Raw genomic sequence first — 25,209 nt, 5'->3', positions numbered from 1 at the left:
AAATTAAAAATCACACGACTGTGGTAGGAAAGTAATTTATTTGTGAGGATGCCTTTGTTTTATCATGGAGTCTCTTTCCCTTCTGCTCTGCTGAGAGAGAGATGTGCTCCCAGCACCCGAACCAGCTCTAAGGGCTCGTCTTGCTGAACCAGGATGGCACCAGCTTCCCATGAGTCAGGGCTGCCATGAGCCACCCCTAAAATTTAATTTTTTTTTTTTTTTTTCTTTTCCAATAAAAGCAGGTGCTGTGGTATCGCCTGACCCAACACTGTCAGCGTGCTGCATTTCAAACACTGTGTAGGGAGGTAGAGACACACTTAAAATCTCTATGCACTCATTTTCTTCTAGGAATACATGTAATGAAAGTTGGAGTTAACAGAATGGTAGTGGTTTCCCTCGTCGGGGTGGCCAGGTGAGGTGCCTTTGTGGAGCCCAGCAGTGACGGCTGCTGTTGGGTGGAAGGGGGGATACGCAGGGGCTGCGTGGGAGCCAGAGCCGGCGGACGTGAATGAAATCTTAATTGGGAAATTCCCGTAGATTATTACAGCTGCCTTCATTAACATTTTCACACTCGGCTGGTAACAAATGAGGAGAAGGGCTGTCTGTGCCACTGGATTTATAGTATTCCGAATCTGCTCCGTACTCGGGTGCGCACAGTCTGCACCCTTGCCCAGAGGTGCCTGCCTTTGAGTAGAAGGGATCATGTGCTTTTTGTGGAGGGGTGTTCTGTGAGGATTTCTGTGAAAATCTTTCCTGGCAAGAAGCTGGTTCTCAGTAAAAGGAAGGAATAATGTGCAAATAAAATTCCCTTTAGCTTACAATTCCTGCAAGAATTCAAGATGTGAAGTTTCTCGTTTCTAGCTGTGTATCGGACAAAATTTAGATTGGGTTTGGATATGGTTTTTATGGGGCTTTTGATCTGTTATTGCTCCAGGTTTTTTTCAGTTGCATGAGGAGGATGCCAAGTGCGTATCTACTGGGAAAGAGCATAAACTCCTAAACCCTAGAAGTTGAGCTGCTTCAGCAGTACTGAAACTGAAATAAATGATGCACTGGCCATGAAAGGTGTTGGCCATGGAAAACTACCACATAATATTGCAGATCAAGGACGTGCCTCCTGTCCATTCCCCAGCCTCAGCAGGTCCTGGCTTGCTCCTGCTCACACTTTGGTGCTGGAGCACTCCACGCCAGCAGTGTGAAAATACAAGTTCATGATGAAATTACGGGGTGCTCACCTGCCAGATGACGTTGGGGTGGATGGTCCCATCCTTGGGTGAAGGGTGCTCTCACAGAGCAGTTCCTTGGGAGCTCCTTCAAATCGAGGGGAAAACCTCATCTGGATTAGGATGCCCTCAGAGATGAGCGTAGCAACCTGTTCCATATTTATTGCGGGCAACAATTTGACTGAGGGAGAATTTAGATTAATAACATTCAGCCCAGAGAAGTAATTTCCTTTGAGAAAGCGATTTACATGCACTCTGCCAAAAAGAGCCGTCACCGCGCGCTCTCCCCGTGTCAGCTCCAATAATGAAGTTGGAAATAACATGGGAGGTTAATAGGTCCTACTTATCTCCTTAGCGCGGCAAAGGAAGATTTACAGTGCGGAGCCTGGTTTGCATATTCCCGTTGGAAATGGAAAGGTTTTTCCCAGACGAGATTGATGAGACATTGCAGGGTGTCTGCTCAGCTGAGGCTGTAAACCCCCCATCCCAGGGACACATTTGTTCCAGAGGGAGCCGCCTTTCCTGTGTCACTGGCCAGCGACTGACTTAGATGCCAGAGCTGCCGTTCCAATGATAATTTTTTTTATCGCTCTGTATCTTCACTGAGCCTGGAAATCCGCACAGATGTGGCTGCCACGCTGTGTTAAGAGCTGGATTGAAGCCCGGTGGGTTTTCCCCGGGAGCTGCCTGTGGGCATGCAAATGGGAAGGTCATCTGGAGACGTGGTGGGAAGCAGCGCTGTGGAGGATGGTGGAGAACACCTGTGTTGTCCCTCAGGCCACTGCCTGTGTGATGCCATCCTCTGGGCATATGTTGGGGTGTGTTCAGTCCTGCCCTCAGCCCGGGGAGGGTGGTCTGCGTGCTGGTCCTTGGGACTGGGAGCTGCTGGAGTGTGCTGGTGGGTTAGCCGGGTCATGCTCCCCTAATTGGAAGGGGTGATGACCTTGACACTGTGGATGAGGATGCTGCTGCCTCAGCTCCTGGTGAGTGGCCCCTTCCCCCTCGCCTGGCTGGTCCAAGGATGGCAGCACCAGGCACGGGGGATGGCGGGCGCCAGAGCTCTGTCACTTCGCATTACTCATGTGAAATCCCGCAGGACCCGTGGCACGTTATGGGCTATTGCAGGAGCTGTTTCCCTGCCAACAGTAGAGGTGTCTGGGCTCAGAGTAAGGAAAATCCCCAGATTCTGCTGCTGCTGCTTTCCTCCCCCTCACTGGCTTTTGGGAAAGAGCTCTGTGACTGTTCTTCTCTCCCAGTGGGATTGTGTTTGGGTCCTTGCAGGTTGTCTCACTCTTCCAAACTGAGAGAGAAACAAACTTTTAAGACTAAACCAAAATTCATTCCCTCTGGATAATTTAAGTTACACAGTGCCTGAAATCGGCTTAGGAGAGCGTGAGAGAATTGTTAATAAATGTTCTGTCTGCACAAACTGTAAAATATTCATTTCAGTTGGTTATCTCACATTACTGAGAAAGTGCAGGAAGAATGAACTTTCTGAACAGCTTAAGGTACAATTCAGTAATAACCTGAGCTATTTAATGAATGAAATATTTAACATAATTTGCATACATTAAGTGATGGGATGACCTTTCTCTACTTCTGTGTACTCCTTGTGTATCTGGAACAGCGCAACCTTTCCTCCTCGTCACTCCTCACAGTGCTCCAGGGTGGGCACTGAGGAAATGGCATTTTTCCTCCCCGTTTTGAGCCAAGCAAGTGGGCACCACACCAATTGAAGACAAGGGCATGTGCAGGCACTGCTGATGCTCCAGTCCCACAAAATGCAATTTTTTTTTCTTTCTTTTAAAATTCAAATAATATTTTAAGTGCACACGAGAAGCTGGAAAATCTCCATGTGCTGGAGACTCCTCCTGGCATCACAATGTTCAGGGCCTTGGAGCTGCCTTCTTCCAAAATACTGCTGGGGACCTCCAAGCAGAGCTGAGGCTGGCATGGTTTGTTGGTAAATATGAAGCAGTAAAAGAAATATAAAAGGAGTGTGATTGGGAATCTCCATTTGGCTGGGCCTGCAGAACTCCTTGATGTCAAAACTGCTTTTCCAGAACTTTAAAGGCTTAAAGCCAGAGAAGAGCAGATTCTGAAACACATCCCTTTCTCTGATCAACAAGATTTTAATTTTCTTTAAAGGCGTATATCTTTAAATTAATACGAAATGAGCACACTCCTGAGAATGTGAAGCACAGCCTGGGATGAGTGTTCACAGTCTCCTCTCAGTGGCTGGATTTGGGCTGCCTGGGCAAAGGCACGCCTGTTTTCATCCTACTGTCGATGTGCCTTGACAGAGCATTAAAGTCAGTGTTAACCTTAAAACCCTCTGCTTTCATAACAGGCAATTTTGTTGGTGTTCAAAATGCTTTGTTTGATTTCAGAGGCCGTTCATTACAGGATCAGGGCTTCAAATTGGAGTCAATTAGGTATAAGATCTGCTTTTAAAAAGCTTTTTTCAAATACCAAGAGCTTGAAGGTTAAAATGAGGTCAGTGGGGTGGCCCCACAGCTCCACCGCGGTGTCAGGTACTGCTGTGGCCGTATCCCCCTTGCCGCGTCCCTGCGGGTGCTACAGCCACGCTGCATGTGGTGGCTCACCCCCTTTTCTATATTTAGTAAGAAATGCATCAGCATCTCTTTTCCTCCCTGAATTCCCTCTGGGATAGCGCTGGTAAATAGCTGTCGCACTAAAAATAACACCTGCAGCAGCCGCCGGCAGCCGCGTTCCCTTCCCTGGCTGAGCATAGAGCCAAAAGGTTCCTGCCCCGGAGCAGATACTGGGATTTATGATTATTGAAAAGAAAAAGCAAAAATCAACCACTTAGGAATGTAAAGAACATGAAACTGCCTGTGATGCTTAACCTTTGGAAAGTGACATCCATGCTCTCCCCTGGCTCCTCTCCACGAGAAAGGACGTGGCAGCCGCGGCACAGCCTGCAGCGGCATTGGCCCTGTCTTTCCACCAGCCTTCTGGTCAACCCCTTTCTGAGGAGAAATGGAGGGAATCCTGGGTGGTTTACTGCCCTGACACTGCTCAGGATGGGAAACAGCTTTCACGCAAATAATGTCTTTTTTTCTAGTCATTTTTTTCCCTTGTCCTTTTTTTCTTACGTTTTCTTGAAAGTGAGGAATGACTAAACTCTTAGAAGTCTGAAAATAACTTGGAAAGAATTTACACTTCCCTGATGCTGCTTTGTTTTTATGGTTGTTTCCTTTCTGTGCCAAGACACATGATAATTCTGGGTCTGAGGGGCAGTTTCCACAGATGGGAGGCAGCTGGCGACCTCCAATCCCTCTGGGGACAGATCTGCTGTGCCACCCGGGCTGGTGGCCCAGGTTAATCATCGCAGCCAGATCCTAACCTGGGGCAGAAATACTTCCCTTTTGAGAGCCTTCAGTGTAAACAATGGAAAAGGAATAAACCCATTCAGTAATCACTTCAGGTGCAGCAGCTCCTCTGTTCAGCTGGATTTTCAGTAGAAGAGATCCTTGTGCTTGGGCTGGAGAGGGATAGCAGCATCCAGGACTCCCTTTCACACAAATTGAGATACGGGACTGAGGTTGTGGCAGGACGGCGCAGCGTTGGCCAAGCCAGTAAAATGTCCCAGTCCCTGCTATTCCCAGACTCCCCTGCTACTCCCAGATTTCTGGGCTTCATGGCTCTCATTCTGACCAGAAACATCATCTGAACATGGTTTTTATCATGATTGAATATGTATCTTTAGAAGGATTTTAATTCCATTTGAAATAAGAAAACGCCATAAATCAGCAACAGAATCTTTTAACATTTACAGTTTTAAATGAATTCCTGGTGAGAGTCTCTTAAGCCAGATTTATATCTGACTCTGCACTCAGCTGTCGTTATGTGGGACCAAAAAACTCTGACAGAATTAGGCATAATGCAAAAACATGCTGAAAAGACAGTTCTGCAGGACTGTGGAACATTATTTTGTCAGAACATATGGGTGTGAGTAATATGCAGACAGGGGCAATTTGTGTGGATATTTCCCTTTTAATGACCCCTGCACAGTTCTTTGGAAGGGTTTGCTGCTGTCTCCGTGTGAGAGAAGGCTAACGGAGCAGGCACTGCTGTTGGAGCAGGCACTGCTGTTGGAGCAGGCACTGGTGGTGTCGCTTTGCTGGCACTGGGTGCAGTGGCCCCATTGCCCAGAGTGGGACTGGTGTGTCCCTGCGGTGGGAGAGATGAGCTGGGCTGGGAGGAGGCTGCAGCACGGGCAGGCTCACAGGGGATCTGCTCCGTCCTGTCATGACACGGCTGGGCTTTGCCAGTTGTTGGAGAGCTGCAGAAAATTCCATGTTCCTCCTGATTTCTGTGGGAGTTGAGAGCAGGGCAGTGTCTCCGATGGCATGTGCCCACTCTGGAGCAGGGGAATGCTCTTCAGCATCTTCAAACTGTATGACTGTTTGAATTGTGTGAAATAATTGAAATTTTTACTAGTATGCTGTAACTTATGCACCATAAACACATGGATCTTTGTGCACTAATTTTGTTTTTTTATCCCACTGCATATATGACTCTTTCAGGCTGTGAAGGACAAGTGAACTTAACCAACAGTGCCAGCAGGATGCCAGTGCTCATGGTTCTTTAAACCACAGGGTTTAGTCCAAGGTCATTTAAAAGGAAAAAAAAAATCACATAATGACCTGTTGGTGTTTTCCAGTAACTCAAAATTTGTTATTTGGTATTGCTCTGTTTTACTGACTGTCCCTCAGTGTGGGGCCTAAATGGAATATAAAATCCATCCTAATCCCGTTAGGCGGGGGCTGACTTTGCTCCTGCTTGTGACTAATGGTGCTTCCAAGCAGTTTAGGACAGCCATGGCTGCAGGGGTTGTGCCCAATTATGCTCTTGCTGTTATAAAGACCTATCACGTCTCAGTTTGCTCTTGTCCATGTGTTTGGCAGGTGAAGTGGCTGAGCAGATCTTGTTCAGCTCCGGTGTCTGTCAGTCACTGCTTGTGCTCTTGATTGGTTTTTTTTTTCTTCTCCTTTTCATGCGTTTTAGAGAAAATTATTCCTTGTCTAAATCTGCTTTTTTTCATACCAGGTTTAGCCTTTATTTTCAAATGTTTTAGTTTTCCACTTGCTACTTTTCTTTTCCCCTTTGTTTTGTTTTTTTTTTTTTTTAAATGTTCTCTCCAGAAGTTTTCTTTGGGACTGTGTCCAAGCCCATTTGCAGCAGATTTTCTGTTGTGCCAAGGTTGGCAGGAGTTTTACCCCTCTGTTCCTTTAACCCCAGGAGTTTGGGGTTAAAGCCCAAACTGCCCCAGCACTGGAACCCAAAGGCAGCCCTCCTGATGGTGCCGGGTGTGCATGGCCCCAGTGGTGCCGCAGAACACCATCACAGTCAGATGACTCCATCAGCCATCACAGCTCGGGATTACAAAATGTCACCCTGTAATATCTAATTAAGGTTGCAGTTTGAAGACATCATGTACTTTAATTGAAAACTGCAGAGTAATCTATTCCATTTTTTCCTGTTAAATTAATAGTGTGGACCTTTAGCAGATGGTTGGCGAGATGCCGTTACTAATGAAAACATCTCCCCTCCTGCAATCCTTCTGCTCACTGCCACGTGGGGAACCATGGTGAGCGTCTCCCCAGCCACAGGCATTGCCCACTTGGTAGCTTTACTCTGCCATGGCACTGGTCAGCGCTCCCAGGGCTGCCCTCACACCTTTTCCTGCAGAGATGTGCTGAGCCAGTCTGGCTGGGTGAGGGAACAGCAGCAGCGAGGTGGCTGCTGGCCGCCTCCTGCTCTTTGCAAACTGAGGGAAAGCAACGCTGGGGGACCCAAAATGGTAGTTTTTTCATCCATTAGGGTAGCAGACCAGAGGTCGGCTTAAGCTGTTCCGTGGTATTTTCGCAGGTATGAGTGAGTGCCTCCGCATGTGGCAGTTTCATGGTGTGCATTGGAAAACCAAATTCATGCAAGTCTGGCCTGACATGTGCTCTGCCTGGGCTTGAAATTGGTGTAACCCTGGGAACTCTCTGACCTTCGGCCGCAGCTTGTGCTGATGACCTGGGTTGTCAGCAAAACCATGGTGATATTTGAGCTTTTTCCCCTTCTCAGCCTCAGTATGGTCAGACCAATGTTTCTGCCTTGGGAAGTCTCAGACAGGTAATGCTTTGAGACCAAGTCCTTCCCACAATGGCTGCAAAAAATTTTGGTTAAGGAGTGTTTTGTCACTGATGTTGTCAGCCTGCGGCCGCCAGACCCACCTGTCCCTGCCGGGCACTCGTGGGCTCAGTTTGACCTTCTCCTGCTCTTGGTTTTCCTTGACTCCCGAGCAACCTTTCTTTGATGTTGAGTTGCTGTTTTAGGCCAAACAATTGGACAAAAGCAATAGGATTGGGATTTTTTTCCAGTGATGCTGAACAAGGTGGTGTGAGCTGGTTCTGTGTGGTGTTTAGGACAGTTTGTAATTGTGATATTTAGAATATTAATGGCTTTGAGAGTGGGGACAGGTAGAAAATGAAAATGGCTCAATCCCAGCTGAGAAGATACTCCGTAGTCAACACGAATTTTTATTTTCATTTCAGAGCAGAAGAACGATAAGGAAGTGATGGGCTGGAATTTGTCTTTATAGCAGTGAGGATGTGCTGAATTCCTAAGAGAATAAATGTGCTTACTTAAGAGATCGCAGCTTTATTAGCTCTGTGGTATAAATCCAGGGATGTCTACAAACCCTCCTGTTTTCTCCTAACACATTTATTTATTTTTTTTTAGTATTTTTTTTTAATGAATGGCATGTTACTTTGAGACCAGATAGTGGCCAGAGCCAGGGAATCGTGCAATCCTGCTCTGTTCCGGTTTCTGTTTCTCTTAAGAGAACTCAGATGGGAATTGCTGATACCTTGTGTCGATGCAGGATGACCTGATGAGGGGTTGAGCTGTGAGGAGAGTGCCAATGCTCAGTCTGTGGCTTTAGGGAGCCCATGGATAGTGAATTTCAGAGCTTTTTATAACTTTATCTTTTTCTTCCAAAAAATGTGTGTGCTCACTGCAAGCCCTTCATCTCAGAGCAGAGTTGGCAGCTTTCCTGTGTTTATGGTGGGTCATGGGCCTCTCCAACACTGCTGGTGCCAGATCCCTGCCCGTTTTCTGTTCTGCGCCTCACAGCAATGTCCTCTCCTGCTCCCCTGTGCAAAGACAAGCAGCTCTGCAGCACTGCTGGACATCCCCCAGTTCTGAGCGCTCCACGAGAGCTGCTCTTGCCCTGCTGCTCCTGGTCCGGCTGTGGTGCTGCTGCTTGTCCTCTGCCAGCGGCTCGGGCATGGCGGGTGAGATCAGGTCGCCCATGTGCTGCAGCTCCGGGCCGTTACACGCCCTCATTAAATATTGAAGCATCTGAGGAGCTGCAGTCACGTAGCGTCGGGTGTGGAGCGTGTGCTGGCCCTGCCACTGCCACCTCCGGCCCAGCCCCAGCACGGCGCCCGAGCCAGGAGTGCCAACAGCTCATTCCACCGCTCAGGCCAGGCGAGGCTGAATGGCCGCACTGGCACGGGGCTGTGGGGACAGTGAGAACATCCTCGGTGGCAGTTCTCTGGAGCCTCTGGAGCTGCATGTGTGCCGTCTCACACAGCTCACTGGGCTTCCCAGCCCATGGCTCCCTGGCATGTTCGGACTAACAATCAAACAAACAGGGAAATGCAAAATAAAAATAAATGTACACTTAGATAAAATGCTTTCAGCCTGAGCGACAAAGTGTAGATTGAACCACTGAATTATCTGAGTTTAGGGTAAAGCATAACTCATGTGATTTGAATGTTAAATTATCTCACTGCTTTATGGGGTGCTTCCCTGAACTGGTCAGTCAAACCTGTTCTTCTCTCCAGTGTCCTGGGAGTGTTGCGCTCAGTCCTGTGCCTGGTATGCTTGGAAAGAGATCTGGCTCTGCGTAGCTCTCTGTGGTTTGCCCTTTTCCATAAATGCTCCCTCAGTTTATACTGACATTAATTCCAGAGCTGGGATAGAGGGGGTCAGGTGGGACATCCTGGCCCAGGGGCTGCTGCCCATGGTGTGCAGTGCCCTTGCCCATGAAGATGCTCTTGAGTGGCCTTGGGGGTCCACCCAGTGCCACCTGCCCTGACCGATGCTGGGCGAGGACTCGCTGGCAACGAGTGGAGTGTTTGTGGCAAGTGCCCCTGTCCCTTGATATGCGTCGCTCGCTGTGCAGCCGCAGAGGAGCTGGGAGCAGCTGGGCTTTCGGAGCCAGCTCTGGCTCATCTGACCTTGCTGGTGCCATGCTGCCTTTTGTTTGTAATCTTGGGCAAGAAGCAGTGGGAAAAGGGTTTGATAGGAGACAAAAGCAAACAATAGCCTCACTCCAAAGATGCGATGAATGGGATGTAATTGGATTTTTTGGTGAGGACATTGATTTGACCCTGTAAGACACAGAAAGAATCATTAGGGGAATTAACGCGCATTAAAATGCAGGGTTTTATCAGAGGGCTTTTATTGTGCCCATAGTTTTGTTTTTAATTATTTAATGACTTTGTGTCTTCTAGTGATGAATCTATTTCTTCCCCCTTTTTTCAAAGGAAAAAAGGTTGTTGGTGTGACAGGGGGTGCTTGCCCCATGCAGCAGTTGAGCCCCAGCCGTGCCTCAGCAGCCCTGCCCTGCAGCAGTGGCAGGGACCCACTGGACAGAGATGTCTCTCGCAAACCTCTGATCAACTACCAGCCCTGGCTGAGCGCTTTCCTCTGCGCAGCTGACACAAAGTTGTAGAGTTACAGAAAGCAGAATATGTAACAAGCGGGGCTTAAGGGAGGTTTGGTCTCTGGCAGCAGAAAAGCACATCCTCCTTCCCCGGCATATGCTCCAGCCCTATTTCCTTGCATCCCATCCTGGGACAGGCTCTCCCCGAGAAGCTCTCCCATCTGTTTTCCTTGGAATCCCAGCATTTCACTAGTAACACCAGCAAAGGGCTCACCCCAGAGCCCAGGATGTGCCTTTCCGTGGGAATGTCCCTTTTTGCCTGGCTTTGTGTACCCGTGCAGGTGTTCACCACAAGCATGGCTGAGCATCCCTGAGTCATCTGTTCCTTGCAGTTCTGCTCCAGTCGGAGGTGGCAGACGAGAGATTGTCCTGGGTGATGATGTGGCGACAGAAGTGGACATGTGGGTGTTTCTGCTCACGTGCCCCCTTGTGCGGGGTGGGCTGGTACAATGGGATGGTGTTTGGCTGCTGTGGCAGAGCCTCTCCTGGCACCAAACCATGTTCAGGCTCCCACATCTGGTGGCTGTGCACACTGGATCGAGGAGATGACAGCACAGCCGAGTGCAGTGGCTACTCCTCACCACTCAGGCCAAGACATCCTGGTGTGGGATGGGGAGCTCTGGGTGACAGGGTTGCAGGCAGGCATGGGCAGGGTGAGTGAACAATGCGGGGATCTCTGAGGGGATTTTGCCCCCCTTGTGTGCCAGTCCTTGTAATTCTGAGTTCTTGGGGCACAGAAGGCAGCACGGAGGCCTTGCTGTCTCTCTGCTGTACGTGTTAATTTATAGCACTGCCATAAGCAAGATTTTCTTTGCCATCCAAGGTATTTCCCCTGGAGGAGGGAAATCAGGCTGTAATATATCATTAAGCAGAAAGCCTGGGGGAGCTCCTATCCTAGTTGATATAAATTCTTCTTTTATCCTGTTGTAAGAATTGAATTGTACATCTAGAGGTGTCAGCTTTGTAGTCTGGTTGGAGCTGCAGCTCTCCATAGTGCCGCAGCCAGGGCAGGAGCTGCCTGGACATCCTGGCGACACGTGTACATTCTGGTGGGTCACCTGCATGTCTGCAGCACCAAATGGCAGCTGGGCCTTTGCTCTGCCCAAACGTGCTGAGTGGGTCAGGCCAGGAATGTGTTTCCATGCCATACCAATGTGTTTGTTCAGTCACAAAAGTTAAAAATGGCTTTGTTCTCCTAATGGCAATTGATTTGTAGTAGGAATAGGCAAAATGCCATGCTAATCTGAACCCCCCAAACCGCCCTGGCATTGAAGGGGTTTATTTCTTTAAAGGCCTGCTGGCTCAGTGCTGGAGAGGATGTGCAGGGAGCTCCCATGTGTTCCTCGGTCTCTCCAGAGCTCATCTTGCCGTACAGCACGAGGTGACGCTGGATTGTAACGTAGGGAGCTGAGCTGAGGACATAACATGGGATGTGCTGATCACAGCACATTCAGTGGAATAACTGCACTGGCTTTAAAAAAAAATCCAGAGATGTTGTTTTATATCTTCTGAAGAATTTTAGTTGCCGAGTTCTTTGGTGTTTTTAGCTTGCTGGTAATCTTCAGTCAGCCCGTTTTGGCCATGCAGTATCTGGATTTCATTACTTGCATCTTGCAGCTACTGTGGAAGTATGAGGCTTGGTGTGTTCTCTGGGAAAGTCGTGAGTGTTGATGGAGATCTGTGCAGGGTTACTTTGATACTGAATTTTATGCAGCAATCACCCAGAAATTAAAAAGAGTTTTTGGAGCTTTGTGTCACTGCCCCATCAATTGCTTCTCTGGGGATCCTTTATACCTGCAGAGAGGGGCTTGGGAAAGAAGGGGTGCAGCGCTGGATTCCATGAGAATTTATTTGCAATGTAAACATGTTGGTCAGGAGTCATTAATATGACATTCACACAGCTCTAATAAAGTACATAACGCGGAGATCTGGCACTGCTGCAATGCCCAGAGGACATTAAGTATGAGTCTTAAAACCAAGAGTATTGGAAACAAGATATTTTTACGTCTCGTTTGGGAGTAATATAATTGCATTTTGTGGCTCTAGCAGATGCTTGGGCCAGCTGGTTGGAGAGCATTGTGGGGGTTTTTAGCTTTGGTACTGTAAGCGACAGCCCTTATATAGAGCTAGCTAAAAAAAAAAATGAAAACTTCACTCCTGGTGGAAAGCCCCGGTGCTGGCATGTGTGCTGCCATCGGGATGTGCAGCCTGGGGACTCTTCTGCTGCAGTAGCTCTGGAGATGCTACTGCATGTGTTTTGGGGGTCCGATTTGAGACATTTGAACATTGAAACCAGCTTCACTGACCTCACTTTTGTGACAGGTCCCTCTGAGAGGACTGGGAGGCAATTTTTGGAAGAGAACTATCAAAAAACTACATTTTTCTGAGTATGTTGGGGGGGGATTTATTTTCATCACAGCCCTAGGGGTCCGTGGCCATCTCTGTATGTCAGGATGTTGCTGGTGTGGTGACAGTGGCTGTCGTGGTTAGGGACAGTCCCTTGTCCTGCGTCTCCTCTGGCACAGCTCTCCTGGTCTCTCCCAGGGCTGCTGCCAGTGCTGGGCCTGTCTGCTGCGTGGCTGCCCTGCGACCTGCCCAGTTTTGTGCCCAGGAGATGAATGAGTGGCCGTCCCGCTTTCCTCAGGCCTGTTTACAGGCTCCGTCGTGAATTATCTCGCCAGCACCAATAATTTCCTGCAAACAAATCGGTTCTGATCTGGAAGTAATCGCCCGTATCATTCCTGCAAGTGGGAGCGATGACTTACGTTGATGTCACCCGCTGGCTTTTTATGGCAATGATTAATAATTCAGTAATTCTCTCTGCAGCGATGCTGTTCTATTTTTAAATATTTAATTTAGCTTCCCGTGGCCGTATTGTCGCTACCCTCCCCTTTGCCTCCTGACGTCACGCCAGGCTCGCGGCGATGCTGTGGTCACCACAGTTACCAGCAAATTCTCTGCGCTGGAAAATGTTAATGCCTTTCCTCATTTACATCTCTTCATTGCCCTGTATAGGCCTGGCCTTGGTGGCATGGATGTGAACGTTGACTGAGCACGCTGTGTCAGTCAAAACCCACTTTCAGCTGCAGCCTGGCCCGTGGTGGGTGACTCTGTGTCTCTGTTATAAACCTTTCCAGTTCCCAGCACAGCCATGCAAGTAACTTTGTTTTCTTTCTGCGTTTCTCTTTCAGGAAATTGCAGCTTATTTAATAACGTTTGAAAAGCATGAAGAGTGGCTAACAACCTCCCCCAAAACCAGGTAACGTTCTCCTGCTCAGCACACTGACTCTCACACTGATGACTTGACTCGCTGATCAATGCCTTGACCACCAAGTGGAAACTCCCAGTCACGCCTGATGGCTTGTGACACCAAACTCTCATTAATTGCCTTAATGAGCATTTTATTGAATGAAATCAGGTTGATTAAAAATGGAACAGCTGCAATCTTGGCAGGTTAAAGTTTTAACCCAATTGCTCAGGATTTAATTGTATCCCTTCAGATGAGCAGATCTGAAGCCTCTGAGCGAGGTCACAGGCTGTTTATCTTGACAGAGCTCCCTTGCCTGCAACTTTAAATAAATAAAAAAGCGCCAGCCCCACTGGGTACTGCCTGCTCACTTGGAGGCACAGGGGTTGTTTGAGCTCTGGTGTTTCCCGTGCTGGGGTTAAGTGGTTGATGGTGAGGAGATCCCAAAAAGCTGCATTAACAGACGTGTTTGCAGTTTATTATTCAGTAAATGCCATGTCTTCCTTGTGCTGCCATAAATGTTTAACTCCTCACTCCCCTGGTAACCCAGACATGGATTTTTGGCTGCGGATGTTTTCCTGCTGTTTCAGCTGCGTTCAAGCTCCGTACGTTTCACTAACACAGAGAACGACTCTTGCTTTCTGGGTTTGCTGGGTTTTTCCTGTTTGACTTTTTCCCAAACCACCCCTTTCGTGTTGCAGAGGGCAGGGCCATTGGAGGGAGCTTGCTGGGACCCATGTGAGAGGAAAGTCTGTTTTAGCATCCTGTATCCTGGTGCCATCCATTGCAGAGGCTGCTGCTGCAGGCGCCCAGAGCAGCATGCTCCAGGTTTGGCATCGCCTCCTGCTGCTGTGAGCAGGGGCAGAGGTCACAGTGGGACAGAAGGAGCGGTGGCACCCTAACAAGTAGATTGATTTCAAGTGTCCCACAGCAGCCAGCCAAGGAGAGGATGGACATGGAGGCCTTTTCTGCACCTCTGCAGTGCAGCTGCGAGCGGGGCACACAGAGGACCTGCTTTCCATGAAATATGGGGAAAAAATGTGTCAGTTTTTGTGGGTTTTTTCCCCCCAGACTATTCTGTATATTTTTGTGACATCCCTAAGTAATGCATTTGCTTGTCGTATTAAAATGTAGCACCTGGGAAAGGGGTGTGGAAAACACAGTTGCTTTCTCAGTGGTTCTAGAAGACCTGGAGCTGCCGTGGCAGTAGAAGGGCCCTGGATGGACCTTTCTGCCCGTGGTAGCTGCAAGGCTCTCCTTGACTGCAGGAAGCAGGTAATTTGGTTAATATTAGAGAAGTTTCTTTCTAGGCAGGTAATCTCAGTTTCAGAACAAATGCAAAACAATTTCTGACTGAACCTTTGCTAGAGAAGCCTGTTAAGGGGTCAGAAAACACACTAACCTAGTCTGACTTACATGGTGTCATTAAACATACGAGATATAAATGTTTTTGGAGCAGCATTGTATGATTTTAAGAGTTTGGTTTGCTAAAGGCAGTGCATGAAAATAATTTTCTGATGAACATTGCTGTACCTTCCTCCTGTGTGTTTACACTTGAAAGAAAGAATGTCCCAGGAGAAGAAAAGTTGTGATGAGAGTTCAAGGACCTTCTGAAATCGTTGAGTTAGTTTTCTTTTTTTTTTTTTTTTAATATAAAAATTAATTGTAAGAGTTAAATGCTGAGTAGCTACAATCAGGGCTCTTGGTATTACAGAATTAATGACATCGATTCGGCATAAAACACTCCCCATTCTTTGTTTGCTGCTCTGGGTGGCACTAATTTAATCTCAGAAAATTAATAAAAATTAATTGCTCCTCTGACATGTACAGAGTTTCCTAATATGATGATGTATATATCGTGTGCTCTGAGGAACTGCTGCTGGATGAATGGCCACAGGGGCTCTGAGTGTGGCTGGCCGAGGCCCGCAGGAGCTGGAGCTGTCGGCGGAGGGTGGGTGCTGGTGACGAGGTGTCGATGCCGTTGGTTCAGCCACCGGCGAAGGAGCTGCTGCAGAGGGTCAGGCCAGGCTGGGCTGTGATGCCTCACAGGTCACTGAGCTAAGGCAGAGGGTGGCAACAAGGGATGAGCTGGGTTGGAGCCAAGCCTGCCGTTCAGAACATTTTCATCTCTTTTCCACAGAGAAGTGCCCGTGTTTATAGCACTGTTGGGTATTGCTTTGGTCATGGAGATGGAGGAGGAGCCCTCTAATGATGCCATTGTGGTGGCATTGGAGGGCTATGAGAAAGCTTGGAAAGGTCTCTAAAATTACTTTTTTATGAAATTTCATGTTGAATGACTCAAACTGATCGAATATGCTGATATAAATGTACTGGAGTATTATTACAACAGTCTTTTGAGCACTCCAGTTGATCAGCATAAATTAAGGAGTACACCTTGCAGCATCGACCTTGATGTTCCCTTAGAACAGTGTTTGGTTCCTTGATGATCTGCTGGGTGTTCCACAGCTGGTGTTCTGTCAGCGGGGTGGGGGGAAGCATTCTGCTAGTGCAGCAGGGCCAAGTGTCTGACATTTCCAAGTTTAAATGCGAATCATGACAACAACAAAAAAATTACTTGACATTTGTATATCAAGTACAACTTAATTGTTATTTACTTTGGAATTTCAATGACAAAGTTGACTTTCTGAGTCCAGAAACATTCTGCTGGAGGAAAGTACTTTGCTTCTCTGCTTTCAGGTGCCTTCAGTCGTTAGCATTTATACAGTATTTAAAAATACACTTCAGCAATCCAAGGTGGCTTTACCTGTATTTCAGAAGTGAGCCTCAGGTAACAGAAAAGCCTTGGCTGTGCCCAGAAGCTGCAAGGTTGATTTTCTACCTGGGAATGCAGTTTGGATGTGTTCCTGCCCCTTCCTGCATCGTGTGTTGGAAAGGCCATGTGGGGGATTGCTGGGGGGATTGGGCCCACTCCACCATGACAGCAGGATGAATTTGGTCTCTGGAACTTCCCCTCCTCCTGTCCTGCTGCTTGTCACCCAGGGAGCACAGCCTGTGCCTTACCTGTCTGTCAGTCCAGCTTAAGGAACATATTCTATCTGGGATATCTTTATCAGTGGCATCTTAAAGAAGAGTTAAGATCTTGCAGTATAATAATTCTGTATTAAATAATTAATAGTGAAATTAATTGAATTATTCAGTTTTCAGGTAAAATATAGGGTAATAAATATTCATGACTTATATTATTAAGGGAATTTCCATTTCCTATGTCGTTAAAGGGAGATTAGCTAAGTTTGGGTTTGAATGAAGATTGAAAACAATTGTCCTTTGGAATTAATTCACTGCATTAGGCCATTTCCTTGCGAGCTGGCTCTCTGGTGTGCATTGTGTGGGAGCCGTCCTGCTGCATGGGGTGGATGCTGCTGCCAGGATGTCCTGGTGCTTGGGAAATGAAACAGAGGCTCCCTTTGGAGGAGGAGGTCATGGGAACTGGAAGTTGTGAAAAGGCAGCTGCCCAGAGCCATGATCGGTGGCAAAAGTACCGTCCGTCTCCCCTTGTGCTTGTTGGAAGTAAGAGCGCTTTCGAGACCTTGTTTAGACTTTTGAGGAATGTTTTAAAGGTCCTGCTCTCTCACATGGTTTGTACTCTCTGTGGGATCCAGGACTATCAGCCTTGCTCATGAGCAGTGCTGAAATTTGGGTTTTCTGCTTGTGCTGCTGGAAGCTCTGCCAGCATCTCAGGGGTCGCACACGACCTATCCTCCCTCACTGAAGGCAGTGTGTGTGCTGTCAGCTCTCCTGGCTTGGGATACTGCTTGACATAATCCCTGCTAAATGTGGCACATCTCTCTTTACACTTTAAAGATTCCATGACTCTCAACACTTTCATCTCACTGCTTTCAGTATTTTCTTCTCTTTCTCCTCCCTGAAGAGGATAAGCAGTGCAGAGATGGTTTTAAGAGCCTGTAATTCATATAGATTTTTAGTCACTGTGGTCCAGGGGTGTTGAGACACCAATAATGAATTCCTTTAACAGTTCACCCTGTTGGTTGTAATGTGACCTAAGGGCAGAGTTGCTGGGAGCTGTCAGGCTGCCTGGCCAGGGTCTATTAATAGTCTTCAAGTATTGCTTGGAAACCCTTCCCATGACAAATCCAGCCTGGACTGCTGGTGCAAGCTTTTGCTCTGGGAGAGCTGTTTTCCCTCTGTATTTAACTGATGGCTCAGGAGAGCTGTGTCACTGCGGGAGATGACAGTGGCCAACTTGGACAACAAGGGCAGGAGGTCTGTGTTTCTATTGCAGACGGGATTCACCTGGCACAGGGGCTGAAGGCTGGCTCCTCCAGCACTCCGATGGCTCTGCAGCCACTGTGCGTGTCGCTGGTCTCCAGCTTTGCTACATGTCAGAGATGCTGGTTCCACAGCTGGTCCATCATACAGACGTCTGCCCCTGCTGCCCGGGTTTGGACAGGACTGACATTCAGTATTTGGACAGGCTCTGACTGTTCTCAGTCCCATGTTGTGGGATGGGAGGCTGCTCAGGGTCGAGGAGGCTGCTTGGTGTGTGTGAGCCCCCTGTGTCAGCTCTGCGACTGGGGGTTAAGAGGCTGCGAGGCAGATCAGTGAGGAGCTGCCCTTGTCCCAGGAAGAACAGAGGAAAAGTGTGACATAAGAGGTTCTTGTGTTGGGGCTTCTGATGGCCATACCCAGACCGGCCAAACCTGCCATGCTGTCCTGCATTCTGTGCTTCCCATCAAAGGGGCCCAGGAAGAACAGGGGTTAATGGCTGTTGTGGGTCCACCTTGTTACTGCCCTTTCCTGCATAATGTTCGGAGGCTGCAGAGGGGCAGGAGACCTGCTATTTGTTCTTCAGGCTGTTCGTAATAGCAACAAAATTATACTCTTTGTTGCATTTTAAAGACTTTTGCGGCTGAATTTATATTCTCATATGGTAGTGAAGAAGCATGTTTTGTCCAGGAGGTGAAATATGCAGAAATAACCTTTAAGTGGCTCATAATTGACCTTTCCTGATATTATCTTGTTTTTTTCCCATGCATTCTCTGCATCAAAAACACCATCCAGAAAGAGTGTCAGCAACTGCTTGTTGCATCTTAATGGCCTGCAAATAGCAGCTGGTGAAAAATATACTATTTATTTGGGTTCTTTATTTATTGACAAAGTTTTTTCCTTCTGGGAAACCTGGCCCTGGGGTTGGAGTGCTGGGCTGTAGCTGGGCACAGTGACTGTCCTCAGCTGGCAGGGATCATGACCCAGGGAAGGGGAGTGCCCTCTGTCTGGGAGGTGCATGCTTCACTTTCCAGATGGGGACAGTGTTGTATTTATGACAAACACAGTGTGATTTAAATTGCCCATTGGAATGTTAGCTGGCATGTGCTGGTAACCTGGAGTCGGGGGGAGGATGTTCATGCCCATGTGTATGCAGAGCAGCTGGGAGCATCCCAGAGGACCTGCTGTTCAGACTGGAGAGGACAGATTGGCTTGTGTAGTCGTTGTTGGAGATGAGGAGCTGCCTGCAGAGGCTGGAGTTTTTCTTCTGGTGCTGAGTAAGTGTGTGTAGGCAGTGAGCAGGCTTTGCTCTTGCTGTGGCGTGAGGAATAATTTGCTTGGCAGGTGCAGGTGCTGTTGGTGTGCATTGACATTGTAATAAAACACTGGAGAAGTGCACGATCCTGCTCAGCACAAACGTGGAGCAGTTGGTGGGTGAGCAATAACAAAGCCGAGAGCACCAATACAGGTGTTCAGGTTTGAATCTTTTTTTTTTTTTCCTGGACCTGAAAACACAGATTTACAACAATCTGGGAAAGATTCTCCTCAAGTTACACTTGGTTGGTGTTCTTGCTACGCGCACTGTAACAATACTTTAATATAATTAAATTTTAAATTCCATGTAGAATCTGGTGGGTAGGCAGATGTACCGGTATGTTAAACTTTATGTCATTTAAAAATGGTTCTCAAGTACATCAGAGGGAGCCCAGCCAGCTGTAAAATGACCTGCTTTATGGAGCTGCATCGCAGCTTTGGTCTCTGTGTTTTAATTACAGGTGTACCTAAAGTCTCACACCCTCAGATAGCTCTGCTGGGTGGTTTTGTTTCCTGTAAGTTACTGACAGGATGGAAAGCAACACAAGAGAAGGTGCTGCCGGGGTTTTCCACAGCTGCTGTTTGCAGGAGCGTTGAGTTTCCCACTCATGCTGCAGCTGCTTTGTTCCCTGTTAACAGACAGCGCAGTCTCCTGCCCGGGGCTGCTGCACCCGAAGGGGCATCTCCAGGACGACAAGTAGTAAGAGGGGGTTTAGAAGCTGCTTTGCAGCCCCTGGGCTGGCAGGCACGTGTTGGGACTGGTGAAAGGAGTGGCTTTGTGGCCCTGAACAGGCAGGCCCATGTCGGGACTGGAGTCAGGGCGTGAGCAGGTGTCCATCCCCCCACAGCCCCTGTTCCTTGCTGATTGGGGCAGGGAGGTGCTCCCCAACACTGGTACCTTCTGGCCACGCACCAGCTAAGATGAACTTTGCCCACATTTGCTCCACAGTAAACCTGGACCACTTGTCTGCCAGTGGCTAGGTTTGGTACGGGATGGAGATTGCCAGTGCTGTGAAGTGGGAATCTGTGAAACCATTAATGTTGCCATTGCTGGAATTAAAGAAGTGGCCTTGTCCTGAGGCATCCCACATGATGGTTTGCCCTGTTTTGCAGTATGATTTATGCCTCGCCATGAGATTATTGTTTTCTATTGGTGCTGAGGGAGATGAAGCTGCATTAAAAGCCTATCAGAAGCCTCCTGATGGAACATGAGAACTGGAAGCTTTCCTACCAGCTCTTCCTCCTCTTCCTCCTTCTTTCAGCATTGCCTCGCTTGATCCAGCAGGGAGGTGTTGAGGTGCAAAGTGCCAGCTGGTCCCTTGGAGATCCTCTGGCACCCTCTGCCCTGCTTCCAGCAGGCAGCAGCAGTGTCCCTCTCTGTCCATCTTTGGAGCTTGTGTAATTCCTGCTGTCACCAGTGAGAATGAATTGTGCCCATAGTATTATTCCTGTATTTATTTCGTTAATGTCAATGATTAACTAAATTAAGACAAATCAGGCTGTTCTGTTTCACTATTCAATTTACAGAATTTTGATGAGACCAGTAACGTCTGTACTGGTTCCCTCTTTCAGCTGGCAGAAGGTGGCTGCGGTTCTGATAGCTCTGCTCAGCCTGCTCCCCCGTGATGTTTATAGAGAGGAGATGTATAAGGGCAGTATTAAGCTGTTTGGTTCTGTCTGTGCTTTGTCTGACCCTGGTGGAGAAGCTGAGAGGATGATGCAGCTGGTGAAGAGCTCCACCTCACAAGTGGAATTACGTTGCTTTAAGCGCTGTGGTGAAAGGCCAGTGATGGGCGAACACGTCGCTGTGAGTCGCAACGGTGGAGGCAGGTGGAGGTGGAAGGAAAGCCTTAGTGGGGGTGCCTTATCTGCAGCCTTCCCTTCTCCAGCCTGCTGGAGATGCTTGTCCTGAGAAGGGGAACTCTGGTCTCCTGGTTTCCTCTGGAGAAGCTGGGTGCCAGTGCTCACCCTGGTTATGAGGTGACAGATTAGGGGTGTGTTCCTCTCCTTGTGTGTGGGTCTGAGGGCCAGAGCAGCTTACAGAGCGTCCCGCCATCGCTTCCTCCCCTCTGGAAGGTGACCATTTGTTTCTCATCAGTCGAGCCTCTTGCACAGCAAATGGGTCATGCAGGGGAGATCTTCTTGCTGGATAAGCAATTAGCTAAAATAAACTACTCAAAGGACAAATTATGCAGGACTCTTGCTCTGTAACAAATGAATTAATTGACTTTGGTATTTGTAGGATGTTCCCACTATTTTATTTAATTCTCTCTGGCTAAAGGGCTCCTGTGTTTCCCCCTACTCTTTGCTGCTGAGTGAGCAAACAGAGCATTAGGGTTTATTTGCACCGTTACAAGAACGGAAACAAAGTGATAACTGGGAGAACCTTTTTCTTTTTCGGCAGCATGTCCAGGAGCCTCTGTTTGACCTATTCTTCTGGAGTGCTGTCAGTTCTCTCTGGAGCTTCACAGAGCTCATCCAGAACAGCCCTCGATAAACATGAGCATGGAAGCATGGCTTGGGCTGGGATCATGATCCACACGTGCTTGCAAGGGCTCAGGGATCACCAGTGCTGCAGGGTGCCGATGGGCCGCTCCTGGGAGCGCAGCACAGTCAGCAGCCAAAGCAGGCTGGGGCAGGGATAGGGACAGCCATCTCTGGCTGTAACCCCGGGTGTGTTCCAAAGGCTTTGTGTGGATCCTCTGAAGCGGTGGATGCAGTAGCAGTGCGTTACCTGGGGTATCACACAGAGCAGCACTGCGGAAGGATTACAGCTCCCGGCCCTCGGCTGTGCCAGTGACTCATGAAAGCATCCGGCCAAGTTCCTGGGTTTATTTACAGTAAGTAAATTAAAGCCCTGGTACAAATCTTTGCTATGTAACAGGATTTGTGAGAATCTAAGAAAGGGTGACACTGTAGGACCAGTTTGCCAAGAAAATATCCTGAGCAGAAGGGGATGTTGGGTTCACCAAGTGACGTGCAGTCCCAGCTGCCAGCGCCAAGGTGAAACATGACTCTTCCACAGTCCTGCTTCTTATTTCTACTTTGCAGTATTCAGAGGGGATGTCTAAGGCTAGTGATGGTGACACCAGTCTCCACTTGGGACCCATCTCCCTGTTCAGTGGCATTTGTAATTCCAGATGGCCTTAGAGGACCCAGCTAGCACTGAATTGTGCAACAAACTTTTCTAGATAAACTATGCCCTTTGGGAATAGTGCCAGCCAAGAGCAGGGCTGTGTTTTGCTCTCTGTTTTAAATTGAAGATATGAAAGTTTTGGAGAATTTTATAGTCATGACTTCGTGTGCTTGCTCTGCCTTCTCCTCTCCCCTGGTTTTACTCCCAGGCTTTACTAAATGCTTCTCTGTTCGGTTTCTTCTCCTCTTCAGTCCTTCCTCTCATCTCCTCAACTCCTCAAGTTTATAAAAAAGTCAGTTCTAATCCTGCACAGGTCCCAGATCTGGAGGGACTGTTACATCTAATATGACTTCCTTTAGTCTGCCTGCCCCTTCTCTACCAAAATCCCCAAATATTGGATGAATTGCTGCAGCCAGAGGCGTGTGCGAGTGGCCCATCACCGTGGGAGGGAAACCAACCAAAGCAGGTGATGCCCAAGAATGGTCCTACCACTGTAGCATTGATGTGCCAGAGTGGGCAAGGGTTAGAGAGTCAACTGCCCACGAGGTCGGTTGGGAAGGACATGAGGGCACTCTTGGTAACGTATGCAAAGGATCAAATAAATAGGGTTTGGTTTTTTCCCTTCAGATGATATAGTTCACATGGGAGCTGATGTTTAATCTTAGTTTCTTGCTGATATTAATCATAGTTTGGTCAAGGTTTGGAAAGGAAAGTCTTGCGTGGCACTAGTACACTTGCACCGTCTGACTCGTTGCCGTGATAGATGAGTCTCCACTTGGCACCCGAATAAGAAGGTTTCAGACATGCCAAGGATTTGACGGTTGTATCAGTTCACAACTGGTGGGAGGGAGGTGAGAGGAAAGCTGTGGAGGCCGTGCTTGGATTCAGGCAGCTCTAGGAGCCTGGGGAGAGGCTGGGATTCCTGGCATGGTGCTGCAGGGCGATCCCACAGGAAATGTGAGGTGTCTTGGGAAATGCCAGACACCTCAGCCAGATAGAGTCTGGCTGAGCTGAGGGGGGTTTGGTTTGGGGGAAGCTGGGTGTCAGGCGTGCTTCAGGCCCGTGTTCCCGTCTTGCGCTTTTCCTGTGATGGCCGAGCTGAAATGTCCTTGGGAGAACATCACACCTTGGTTTTTAACTAAACAGAAAGGGTAGCACCTTTACTGCCCCAGTGTGCAGGGAACAGTCACCCCCTGACTGTTCTATGTCGACCTGAGCTTGGGAAATAACAGAGGAAAGAGGAAAACAGGAAAGTTTTCATCAAAGGAAATTGGGCAAACACTGATCCAGCAATGCCGGGCGCTGTGCTGGGTTTGGGGACAGTGAGTGTGGCTTTATAGCAGGAGTGATTTGGGGTTTAAAAGAGCGGTTTGTGCTGACTTGGAGGGTCACAAATTAGGGCATGATAGAAAAAGGATTGTCTGTTATCAAAAGTTGGTTCAGTCTAAATTAATCTAAAAATGTGTAATTTCATCTCAACTAAAACTACTGGAATGTAATTAAATTCCAAAGTAGAATGAGCTGAGAGGGTGTAAGAAAAGATAAGCATCAGGATGAGACAGTAATTGAGTTTGTATTGTAAACACATTCCTGTAGGAATTTGGGATTTTTTAAGCTGCTTTATTAGAAATTAAATCGAGAATACTTAACAGTTTGGGCATGTTTTGGAGAAGTGGTTGAGTACCTTTATATTTGTCTGTGTCTTTTGTTTGCAGGATTTCCTATATTTGGGGTTAATTCTTTCTCATCGTCTACTAGTTTATTAATAACTTCAAAGGGGAATAAGGCTTAAAATTGGAAAATGTTTATTTCCATGTGAAGCTTATTGTTTTGTGGACTCATGTAAAGTTTTTATTTCATTTTCACTAAAAATTGGATCTTTAATATATAAAATGGGTAAATTAGGTTAGTACTGTTAAAACACTCTGTGTTAATTCTGGAGTGCCTCACATGAAGAACGGAAGCAAATACACTGTCTTGTTCTGTGCTTACTGAATCCGCCGGGTAGGAGTGAGCCAGGTCAGGTCACGTCGTGCCATCCTCCCTCACAGCGGTTGCTGAGCCAAGGTGTGAAGGAGAGCGTCGGGTAGGATGAGCATTCTATTGTGTCATCGTTTGAATAACTGATTTGAACACTTTCAGCCCCAAACCTGCTTATTAGGGTGTTTGTAGACCACTGTAGTTGACGGCTTGAGGCTCATTTCTCTGGTACCAGCATCTGTGCCACAAGTGTTGGATGAGGGATGGCGAAAATTGATGCTGCCGTGCTCTTAGCTAGATCCAGAAGCCAAACGCTCTGTGGAAGGGAGGTGATGATGAGAATTTAGTACCTCTTTAGTGATACTGCACAGTCTGCTCAGTACCAGTCCCTTATGTTATAGAGTTCCTCAGTATTTTGCAAAGGTTTTCAGGAAAAATGCAGAAAGGTTTCCTTATCACTGGCTAAAAATACTTTACCCTTAATTCTGAAAAATGACTTTGTGGATCTTCATATTTCACAGACCATAACTAGATTACTACCTTTTACTGGAATACTTTGTGTTAATGAAGACCGATTGGAATTACACAATAGATTTCCTCTAAAGAAGGCATTATGTGGTTATTTTTTACTGTCTGGCATCCTAGTTAATTGCCTTGTCATCATTAATTGATGGGACTAAATTGATATAAATAAACAGATTATATTTGTGAGGTTCATTTGAAAGAGAGGAAGGGCTGAGAACAGGCTGCTGTGGGGGATTTGGCACCTGCCTCAAGCACAGCACTTGATCAGTGGCTGCTGAAGAGAGCTCAGGCTTGGTCAGTACCACCCCTTGTGAACCCATTTGGAGCAGTGATCTTTGCCCAGACAGGAGTGCGATTGCTTGTGTTTCCCATCGTAAAGCTAACCTCAACAATCGGCTCAGTCCTAAACTTCAGCCCTGCAAAGAGCCAGTGGTCCTGTCTGAGGCCTGAGGACAGCCCCATCAGCCTGGCCTCTGGGGTAGTTTGAGCATTTCTGGTTTCCAGGTTAATCCAGGTTTATGTAGCTAGTCACTATTAATCAGCAGTCAGTGGAGCCCAAGGAAAATCAACCTTTTTTAATTCAATTGCAATATTACATATGATGCTTTTGCCTGGACAGAGCAAGCATGGTGGAGGCTCTTGAGCTCTCTCCTTTCCAGCCCCTCCTGTAGTGCTCTGCCCATCTTCCACCAGGCCTGGCTTTGCTGATGATGGACAGATGTGATACTGGAGCACATCTGGGGAGTTGATCCCTCCCATACCAGCATTGCCTGTTCCTCTAGACTTC

At 47.8% G+C, this 25,209-nt stretch overlaps 1 protein-coding gene across 7 annotated transcripts in view; it reads left to right on the top strand.

Annotated features, from left to right (window-relative positions):
* The window catches only part of CAMTA1 (calmodulin binding transcription activator 1), a 218,925-nt gene that overhangs the window by 45,464 nt on the left and 148,252 nt on the right, over positions 1-25,209 (top strand). For all 7 annotated transcript variants that reach the window (XM_027889335.1, XM_027889332.1, XM_027889331.1 and 4 more), the window contains one exon: positions 13,167-13,234. In XM_027889335.1, coding sequence (XP_027745136.1) covers positions 13,167-13,234 — 68 coding nt within the window. The remainder of the gene's footprint in view (positions 1-13,166; positions 13,235-25,209) is intronic.

This window comes from Empidonax traillii, unplaced genomic scaffold (assembly GCF_003031625.1).
Source record: "Empidonax traillii isolate 1590-97213 ecotype Southwest subspecies unplaced genomic scaffold, ASM303162v1 scaffold259:size690984, whole genome shotgun sequence".
NCBI classification, from domain to species: domain Eukaryota; kingdom Metazoa; phylum Chordata; class Aves; order Passeriformes; family Tyrannidae; genus Empidonax; species Empidonax traillii.
This window is presented reverse-complemented; position numbering and strand designations above follow the sequence as displayed.